This window comes from Vicia villosa, unplaced genomic scaffold (genome assembly GCF_029867415.1).
Source record: "Vicia villosa cultivar HV-30 ecotype Madison, WI unplaced genomic scaffold, Vvil1.0 ctg.002258F_1_1, whole genome shotgun sequence".
NCBI classification, from domain to species: domain Eukaryota; kingdom Viridiplantae; phylum Streptophyta; class Magnoliopsida; order Fabales; family Fabaceae; genus Vicia; species Vicia villosa.
The window spans coordinates 321,943-332,774 of record NW_026705878.1 but is presented as its reverse complement, the minus strand read 5'-3'; the positions used below and the strand labels follow the sequence as shown (position 1 = coordinate 332,774).

The window sequence follows — 10,832 nt, the reverse complement described above, 5'->3', positions numbered from 1 at the left end:
CCGATAGCGGAAACCATAGAAGGTGGCCCACCGGATCTTAAACGAGGCTCTGATACCATATTGAATGGAATGGTAAAATGCTGTTGTATTTTATTCCTCAGCTCTAGGCTGGTATATATAATGGTAATACAATAATGATATTAATTCTTTCCTTAATGGAGAATAAAGGGAAATAATACAAATAGAAATAATATATTCCAACAAGAACCATGTTTTAACAAAAATTATGCCAATTACAAAAACCATAGAACTTACCCACAATAATGCTAATGTGTCCAACAAAATCTTGAACTGATGTAGTGTTCAACAAAAGAATAAGTTGCTAATGTATTCACCAAAGTCATTAAATGAGTTTAATTCAAGCTATGTTAGTGGGAGTTAGTTAGAATCAGATTGTATACCTAATTCTGTTAGTTTCTGTTAGTTAGAGGTTGAACAAGTAACAACCTAGTGTATAAACAACTCCTATCTTGATCAATGAATAATAATCATCTTTTCATTCTCTCACATATACTTCTCAATCACTCTTTTCTTCTCTTCCTCTCAACTGTTATCCCCAACAGTTCTTTAAGCAATTGACAACTTGGCTTTTTTTAATGCAATTTACCAGTTGAATGTAGCTAAATTCCACAATATTACAAAAACATGACACAACATGTTACTTTTCAAGTAAGGAAAGAAAGCGATATTACTATGAATGATTCACGTGAGTGGAGAAATAAAATATGAATAGTTGACTGCTGCAGAACATATTTAATGATAGAAAAAGGTCCAAAATAAAATATGAAAATATGAAAGATCCAAGCTAATCAAATTGCTGATAAGTTAACTAATTTTGCTAACACTGATTTAAATATGGATTGTTCCTCCTTTCTTTATTTCTATGTTTCTTGTCGCTCAAGTTAACTAATCAAACTGTCTGTGCTTTATGGTCTTGTGATCTTACATGATTGAGACGAACTTCTTGTGGCAGCAAATTATATTTGATATCAAGATCTTCAAAAATTCTCTTTAACTCGAGAACTAATTCAGATCTTCTGTTATTCCTGTCCACGGAATTCTGAAAGTTTATCGTGTGAGTAACATAAAGAACCATCTTCATCTTGTTCACATTCTCAATATCCTTAACCAATACACTGTGGTTTGGACGCCAATGTTGAGGCCTACTCTCCAAGTATCTGAAAATGTTAAACAAAAATATCAACATTAAGTTCAACTAAAAAATTAATATGACTTTTAGTGCTTATATATCACATTGTTAGCCATAGAAATCTCCGTAGCACCGACACCTCAAAAAACTGTTGCAGAAACGTTGTTAGTATAAACTTACTCTTTTATTCTAGCTTTTAAAGCTCCAATGCTTTGTATTGAAGTCGAAACATCAACCGAAAATTCGACTGAATCACTCATTTCTGGACTCCGGTAGAAGTTACTGATTGGCTTGGTTGCAAGAACTGAATTCGGATAGAATATCTTTTCATTGTCGTATCGCAAAAATATTGTAGTCAATATATTCATCTCTTCTACAATCATCTGTGAAGTATATATAATATTGTGTCAGTTAGGTATGTCTTGAACTGTTACATTAAAGTTATAAAGTCATCGTTTCAAATTGCGGTCTGCAACCTCAATTTAAAGTCTTTTGAGGTTTCTGAAACCATGATATTAGGAATTGAAAACTACCTGAACACCATCGATGACACAACGATCCCCGACATCGAACGGATGCATCACGAAAACAAATATAATAGCTTCAAATACTGTCTTAGCTGTGTTGCCAAACACAAACGCCACAAGTAAAAGCTGTGATGAAATGAAGACAAGAACTTGGGTTGTTAAGAATCCCATCACAAGCAACAACACAATGACGGCCAAAACGAGGACAATTGCAGAAGCAATGTTATTCAATTCATCAACAGCTGTTTTGGCATCGTTTAGTGAATGTACAAGTGATTGGCGTTCTAGGTAGACTTTCACCTACAAACATGAATGATATATGTGAGCAATATTGTGATTGTAACATTTAACTGAGCAATAACTTCAGATTGAATATATATCTGGAGCCCGACACTGACACAAATAGTTAGACACTCAGTCACACCTTTAGCCTGAAATGCCGGTGCTACATAGTTTCTAGACCTTGTGATCAAATATGATGTAATAAAGACTATATAAAGCGACTTTACCAGCCAATTCTTGAGAGACTTCCTCTTAATTCTTCCAGTCCCAACTGCTCCTTCAAATAGTGGAAGCAAATTTTCCACTTCTTCAATTTTCATAAACCGCAATAGATCTTCCTTCTCAATGTACCTAATGATTTCAATGGTTAAATCACAAAATTAAACAATTCGTGAGAAAATGAAGCTAAATCACTTTGCAAGAAGTTTTTAGAGGGTAACAAATTCTTACTTGCTTCCTGCCTTAGCAACATTCCTGAAAATCCGATAAGCCGCCGCCTTTGCTTCCCACTCACTAGTAATTTCACTATCTTTCGGATCACTCTCTTCTTCATAGATACTCTCCGGCGTATAACTAATGGTAGATAATCCAGAACTCCTAATGACATCAACCAACCCTTTCATAGTCCAAGCCGAAACTTTCTTTTGTTTCATTTTCTTAAGCTTCTCCACATCAATAACTTGCGCTTGTTCTTTCTTCCCTTTCTTCTCACTATCTCTAACCAACGTCTTGAAACTAATCCGCCCCCTACTCGAACTCTTCCCCACCATCTCCGCCATCTCCATCAAAGGAGGACCAGAAAGAGTCCTAAGAATATACTGATGAAAAATCGATTCTTGAACCCTATCAAAAAACCTAGTCGATTGAAAATGCGAAGACAATAGCTTAATCAACAAAGTTTTCACCAACCATATAGCGGCCGAAATAACAAAAGAACCAAGTGCTTTTGTGATGTAACCAAGAATCCTAGTAACTTTTCTTGTTCTCTTAACTCCATGATGGAAAACTAAACTCCATGCCAAAAGCACCAAACTCAACCATATAAATGCTTGAACACTCTTCCTAACACCATAAACAAAATACAAGACTTTCTTCTTAAACAAGAAATTTCTTTCGATTAAGAAAACCAGAACATTCATAAACCAACTAGTGACTAATCTACCAGAGATGATAACTAATGTAAGCACACACCATTTCCAAAGTTCTAAACTCCAAATTTTCTTATCTTGCAACTTATGAACCATTAAGCTTGCAATCAAAAACCCTAAAATTAAAACAAATGCAAACAACTCAATCCAATTCATTAGTTTCATCTTCTTACCAGATCTCTTACTCACTTCAATTTCTGCAGTCTTGTAAACTTCTTCTTCCTCATCATCATCCTCTTCTTCTTCTCCTTTCTTTGGAGTACCAATCAATGGAGTTCTTGGAGTAATGACAGTTCCAATTCCATCAGGAGCATCTCTTGGAAGAATCTTCTTGTTTGGAGAACTGGAACTCTTGATTTGAGTCTTGTCTGCTACAAAGTTTGCATCTTTTGGAAATGGTGGTTCCACCATTCTAGCTTTTGGCTTTGAGAATTCAGACCGACCCAAGAAAGTGGTTGTGGAAACTTGGTCATTACTGCTTCTGAGATTCTCAAGCTCTGTGAGTTCTTCTTCTGCATGAGACCCTTTTGAATGAGAACTGGTTTCAGCAACATGGGTGCGTTCAAAATCTCTGATTTCTTCGTTGTTTGAAATTCGAAGAACAACCTCGTTTTTTGTCGTTTTGTTGTTTTTCACGGTGTTTTGTTGTTCCATCATAAGTAGACAACTTTCTAGATTCTGAACAATGATTTTTGCATCATCGTATGTTTGTAACCGAAAGAGAATAAAAAGATAGCTTACAGTTTCTTCAACGTTTGAAACTTTTGAATTTGGAGAATCTGATTCACTGTATGTTTGACTAACAAAACTTGAGTGAAGACTTTTTTTTTTGGTCCGTGATTTTTTCTTTATGGTGAATTCTATGTCAATGTTATTTTAATAATTATCTATAATATAATAAGTTGTTTTTCTGAAAATTACAAAAATACTATTTTGATATCTTAGTCTAAAATAATAATTTGGCGAAAAATATTTTTTTTTTTTGATTTTTTCCAACTCATTTTTCACTTTCTAACTCACTTTTCACTTTTTACTTTTTATTACTTTATTATTATTATTTCAAATAAATTATTAATAAAAAAATTCCAATAAATTATTTTTTAATAAAAAGATTATTATGATTATTTTAAATGATTATTAATTTACATTTAAAATAGTATTTAATTTTTAAAAATTAATTTTAGTAATTGAATATTAATAACGAAGAAATATATAATAATAATAATAATTAAGAAAATAATAAAAATTAAGAAAATAATAAAAATTATTAAGATACAATATTTATTAAGAAAATAATAATAAATTTAGTTTAAAAAAGATTATTCCAATTAAAGTAAATTCAAAAATAAATTTGAAAAAGTGTGTTATTGGATAAAATACAAAAATGTGTGTCACTTATCATTAACTTTAATTTATATGATTCAAAATATTAGTATATTAATATATGTCATTAATGAAGTTTATACAATTAAAATCATGTTTGCACAATTAAATATTAGAAAAATTATTTATTATTGATGTCATTTCGCAAATATATGTTATCAATGTAAATAGGAGAAAAGTGTATTATATATATATATATATATATATATATATATATATATATATATATATATATATATATATATATATATATATATATATCCACGGGAAAAAAGTGTATTACTTATTCAATTGTAACATACTACTATTATTTATATCAAATTCTATTGATTCAGATATTTTTGTGAATGATACCTAAACAAAACAAAAAATTGTATACGGAAAAAAATTTATTATTGATCTAAATATTTTTATATACGAAAAATAGTATTTATAATCCAAAAAAAAATTATTCAAAAAGGTATACGGAAAAAAACTATTATTGATCTAAATATTTTTATGTAAACGTACTTAAACATAAATAATATTTTGTATGGGAAAAATCTATTGATTATCTAAATATTTTTATAAATTGTATTTATGATCCAAAAAAAATTTTATTCCAAAAAGGTATACGGGAAAAAAACTATTATTGCTCTAAATATTTTTATATACGAAAATTTACAATTGATTCAAATATTTTTGTAAACGATACCTAAACATAAATAATATTTGTATATGGGAAAAATCTATTAATGATCAAATATATTTTTATATATGAAAAATGGTATTTGTGATCTAAAAAATTTTGATTCAAAAATGGTGTACGGGAAAAAAATCTATTATTAATTTAAATATTTTTATATACGAAAATTTACTATTGATCCATATATTTTTCTAAATGAAACTTAAACATAAATAATATTTTTATACGGGAAAAAATTATTATTAATCTAAATATTTTTATACATGAAAATGGTATTTATGATCCGAAAATTTTAATTCAAATTTTGTTTTTGATTTAAAATAAATATATTATGTAAACAAATGTGTGTACCAAATCAGAACTCGTGTGTATGCACGGGTTTGTTACTAGTTATATGGGTAGACTAACTTGTGCCCCAATGACACATGTGTTTACGGTGATTTCCGGTAAACAACCGCTAGTCTTCCAAACTATAAGTAAATATGATTTGGTTACTCGCAGGATCGACTAGATTGATCCTAGGACACATAGTGAAAAAGATTGTTATTAATGGTCGTTCGAACCATATTTATGATTTATCTTTGTCAATAAGAGTTTCTTCGAATAAAACAAGTAAACTTGATAGTGACTTTGTTATATGCAAGTATAACTTCAACAAAAGGGTAAGTAAAAATAAGACATGAAACGAAAACTGTTTAAAGTGCAAAGAATCTAAAATTGCAAAAATATTAAATACTTCAAAAGTAAATGACATGAAAATAACAGTACAAGAATGTAAATGGCAAGAAGTAAATGAAATGCAATAATACTGAAAAGATATCTGAAAACGAAAAGGGAATACACATGTATTAAAATGGTGGTGTCATACGTACATTTCTCAGCGAACTCTTTCTCTTTAACACTTGATACTTGAGTAATATGTGAGTGATTTGTACAAAATGAACACACAGAATCCTAACATTAAGACTCCTATTTATACTAATTTCGACCTTAACGGCCCTACGCTAATCTAATGCCACGTTTCTCATAAGAACTCCAGGGATGCCATCTGTTGTTAGACAGTTACGAAACCGTCTTCGAATTTCAAATCTTCCCGCCTAAGTCCTTCTTCGACGTGTGGCAGTGTATTTAACATTAAAACACTACGAAAACACGCTAATTAGTAATACTTTAACATATTTCATGAAATTTGCCTAAGTCTTTGAAGACATGCACTCCTATGAGCTTGAGTGTTCATCATCTCCGCTGTGACTTAGAAATCTTCACTCTCGAAGCATGGCCATCAGGAGCCATTTTCTTATCTTCAAACGATGGTCATCAGTAACCATCTCTTCTTCGAATATTTATTCTTCGAAGAACCATATATTTGCAAAACGAAATCTTCAGCTAACAAATTGCCCCCAATAAATGCATGTTTCGAAAAAACAAGAGAAATAGGCGTTTCTTGTCATTGTAAGATTTCGTTCCTTGCTACTCTTTGAAAGTTCCAAGATTGCTGACTAACGTCATAATCATTGATGACCCTGTTTTCAAAACGTCTTGTCATTTTCAAAGATGTCTTCTCAAAACTTACATTCCCACGTTTTTGACCTTACTTCTTGATCATTATTCCTACATACTAGGAGTAAAGCTAATTTATTTGACCGCCGTTGGATTAAATCAAAACCCGCCGCGTGTCCTTTTGTTTTACCCAAAAGATTTAAAAAGGTTCCCGTTAAACATTTAAATACCTGGTCTTCACTTTTATACAACTTTTCATTCCTATTTCTTCATCTTCTTCAACAGAATACTTTCTCAATCAAACTTCTCTATGGCTTCATCTTCAAATGTTCTTCAACCTGTTCTAAAGCTCCAAACAACAACGCGGTCTGGGGAACGAGAACACATTCCAAACCCTAACACCGCAGAGTTGCGCGCAATTTACGCTTCTCAGGTACTCATCCCCTTTGAACTTTCTGGAAAACCTCTTGCTTTTATGGGTCCATTGCCAGGTGAAAGTAATCCATCTATAAACAAATTCTTCCCTTCTTATTACAAAACTAGACCCTTGGTTAGTAAGATTAAGATAGATGAAGATGGTCATTCCTCTTTAGGAGAACCTGATAATGCTGAAGAAACTTCAACTGCACCCCCTTTGGCTCTGGCACAAATTAGGTTAAACTATATGACCAACTTTGTAAAAGTATTTAGGTCAATCCCTTTAGCCAAAGATCCTGATCTATACTATGCCTGGTTAGAAAAAGTAGAGAAAAAGAAAGAATCTTTCTGGAAATCATTAGGAATATATGATTTGATTCAATTATCAAAAACAGGCTTAGAATATAACCAACCCATGTTAGTAGCAGCGGTTCATTTCTGGGATGCTTCCCACAACACCTTCCATCTTCCATGTGGGATGGTTACCCCACTCTCTTCGATATAGCTGCTATTACAGGACTTCGACTAACTGGGGAGACCTTCGACCCCAATGATATGGATATTGATACTATTAGCTTTAATGAATCAACAGTTACTTATACTGCATTCATCCAAAAGTACCACAACACAACACAAGCAGAAGTTTCTGATGAAGAACATATTGTTTTTATAGCACTATGGCTTTCGCGATGCGCTTTCTGCTCAAGATCCATACAGGTTGCAAAGAGGTATCTTTGCATGGCTAATCAGCTACATGCTGGAAAAAAGCTCAACCTAAGCCAATTACTCTTAGGATTTCTTTATGAAAACCTCAGCGAAGCCGCGAATCTTACCAAAAACTACCAAACTGGCACTCTACTTTTTGCTGGTCCTTTTTGGCTACTGCAATTGTGGCTTAACGCTATATTTGAAACTCACCTTCCCTTTCGAAGCAACGTCAATGAAGAAGATAATAAAATTAAGAATCGAACTATAGAAGGATCTAGGTTGGCTTACCTAACGCCAAAAGAAGAAACTGGGAAACTTCGTGAACATTTTCTAGCATATACAATGATGTTCGCCCAGCGTAATCAGTTCGATCCTTCCATGGCTCCGTTTGTACACAGAACAATCGGTCCTGAATGGTTCACCCGAAGGTTCCCATCAACATCTCAGGATCAACAAACTGAGTCTATGGAAATTTGGGAAGCCTTTCTGACCCCAAGGTTGTTTTATCATCGTCTTCGACCATCAAAAAGTCAATGCGTTCTCGTATGCTACCAACCTAATCTGGTCTCGAGACAGTTTGGGCTGGTGCAGGTAAAACCCAAGTGTTTATATGATAAAAGGAACCATCTGTGCTTCCATACCTTGCACCTGACTGAAAAGAAGTGTGAATCAAAGATCAACAAATATGTTGGCGTCACCAATCTTTCTCCTATTTCCTTCAAACCTGCCTTTTACTCCACACCAGACTTTCACCAATGGTGGACGGATTACTATACTTCACAAATCTTTGACGCCGACAGTCTCACTCAAGAACTAACTACAGCTTTTGATGATGTGCAGGAGAATTTCCACAAAGGTACCTCGACTCATATTAAAGAAATCCAAGCTTTTCAAAAATTCTTTGAAACTATCTATCGGCCTGATGATCTTAGTCGGACCGTTCGTGAAGCTGCAGTTATTTTACGCGAAAAGTTTTCCGCCAAACTGGATAAGTTAAAATTGCCCTCGCATGTTCGACCAGAACTACGCTATGAAGTGGCTTTCAAACTTAATCCTCCAAAATTCCCTCCACTACCAAGTGCGGATTTTGGTGTGGCTCTGAGCCCTCCTTTTCCAAATTGGTTTGTGTGTGGCAACGTTTTAAAAGATCTTCAAGAAAGTACCAAAAAAACGTGCTGATCGAGTGGTTCCGACTAAGCATACCCTAGATACTTTCAAAGGGCATCTTCATATAGATCTTGAACATGTTCGTGTCTTGACCCCAATACCTGAAGGTTTGGACTCAGACAATCTTTTGACTGACTTTTCTTTTTTCTGTTGATATACTGATTCCAGTCTCAACTACAGCTGTTGCTCGAAGAAAGAAGATTAAAGAAGTTCCTACACAGAAGGACTCTGGGGCATCTAAAAGTAACAAGCCAAGTGAGAGTGATTCCATTGCCACTAGCAAGAAACCCACGGTACATACCCATTTTATATCATTAATCTCATATAATCTGTGAGTAGTGCTTATTTTACTCAATTTTATATTTCCCAGAATTCGAAACCCCCGGTAGGTTCGAAACGACAAGCCTCTTCAACAGTTGTCTCAGATGATGAAGACAAATCTCCTCCTCGTACCAGGCAAGGCCATAGAAAGAGACAGAAAGCTATTACTCCTTCGGGAAAAGAGAAAGGGCTAGGTTCCTCCAAAGTTGCTTCTCCTAGCGACAAGGCGTCTTCTGAGGAATCACCTTTAAAAACTGTCAGTAATGCCTTCGTTGTCGAAAGTCATAACTCAAGTCCAGACAATATTCCACCCAAGGTATTTGGGTTTCAACCCAAAATCATCTCATAATTTTAACTACATGATTAAGTTAACATCATACCTTGTCATTGCAGGATGATACTAGCACTGCCACTTCAGGTCTTAAGACTTACAATCTCACCATTAATGTCGATAAACCTCAAGGTAATCATAACTCTTTCACTTTCATCGATAAACTTCTCAAGGCCTTATCGTTCTGACCAAGTCTGGTTTGTTTAATGCAGATATTTCCCAAAATAAATCCCATGTTCTCTCACCAGTTTTTGAAGATACCAGGCCTCTTACCACCATCTTACCTAATGAGCCAGTCGAAGAAAGCCAATCCACTGACGAATCCCCAGCTACTCATCAAGATAAAAACCTGGAAGAAAATCATCCATTCTCAGGTAGTGACAACGTGAATCCACAACCACATGGTAGTGAAGATACTGTATCCGAACAAGATGCTATGGAGGAAATTTCTAAACCAGATAAACACAATCCTCCAGAAACTTCAACTCTTGACACAGAAACTACTCCTGGGGCAACTTCGATGCCTGCCCCTGCGAAGCCCACTCCTTCGAAACTGGAACAGCTTAAGCAAACTGATCCTCTCAGTTTTCTAAAAGCTATAATGAATGTGAATACTACTTCGCCTTCAGAACTTGACATCTCTCCAGCTGTCCTTGTAGAATCTGGTGACAAGGAAGACATTCCTGACCTCCTTCGACAGATAAAAGAAAGATTCTTTGGGGTCAATCTTGTGGATGTTCTTAGTCAAGATCCTATTAAAAGTCATAACTTGAATCAACTCTTGAAGAAAGTGGATTTGTTTCGAGTCTCGAAAGAAGTTTCAGAGGTGATTGTTTTGCTAGGTTCTCTAGTTGAACAACTTCAAGCTAATATTCTTCGAAAACAAAATATCGAAAAGCAACTATCTGAAAAAATAGCCTCTCATGACTCTTCATGGAACTCTGCTGTGGATGCAACGAAACAAGGTGAGGCCCTCAAGCTTAAACATTCAGAAAATCAGAAGGCATATGATAATTATGAGAAGGATATCAACTCCTGGAAACAAGAGATAAAAGCTCTCGAAGAAAAGATAAAGGAAGCTGAGAATTGTCAGGCAACCATACAAAAGGCCAATCAACAAGATCTGCTTGCAGTGGCGCAATTGGGGATTAAACACTTCGAAACCGTACAAAATTTAGTGCCAGAGATTGAAGGATTGAAGAAACACCGGGCG

General features: G+C 34.2%; 1 protein-coding gene across 1 annotated transcript; it reads right to left on the bottom strand.

The window, feature by feature from the left end:
• Window positions 1–468: 468 nt before the first annotated feature.
• Window positions 469–3,932, bottom strand: LOC131638297 (mechanosensitive ion channel protein 10-like). The gene is made up of 5 exons (XM_058908849.1): window positions 2,410–3,932; window positions 2,187–2,310; window positions 1,684–1,977; window positions 1,331–1,533; window positions 469–1,178 (listed from the first exon to the last, which is right to left on the bottom strand). Exons 1-5 carry the CDS (start codon window positions 3,762–3,764, stop codon window positions 911–913), a joined length of 2,244 nt encoding a protein of 747 aa, XP_058764832.1. The 5' UTR covers window positions 3,765–3,932; the 3' UTR covers window positions 469–910.
• Between the last annotated feature and the right edge of the window lie 6,900 nt (window positions 3,933–10,832).

What these genes read in the sequence shown, in the direction of transcription:
- LOC131638297 (XM_058908849.1), bottom strand. Translation starts at nt 3,764, where the DNA reads ATGATGGAACAACAAAACACCGTGAAAAACAACAAAACGACAAAAAAC. An exon ending in GTGTCATCGATGGTGTTCAG is followed by an intron (nt 1,534 to 1,683) that starts GTAGTTTTCAAT and finishes TATACTTCACAG; the next exon opens with ATGATTGTAGAAGAGATGAA. An exon ending in TTAAAAGCTAGAATAAAAGA is followed by an intron (nt 1,179 to 1,330) that starts GTAAGTTTATAC and finishes TAACATTTTCAG; the next exon opens with ATACTTGGAGAGTAGGCCTC.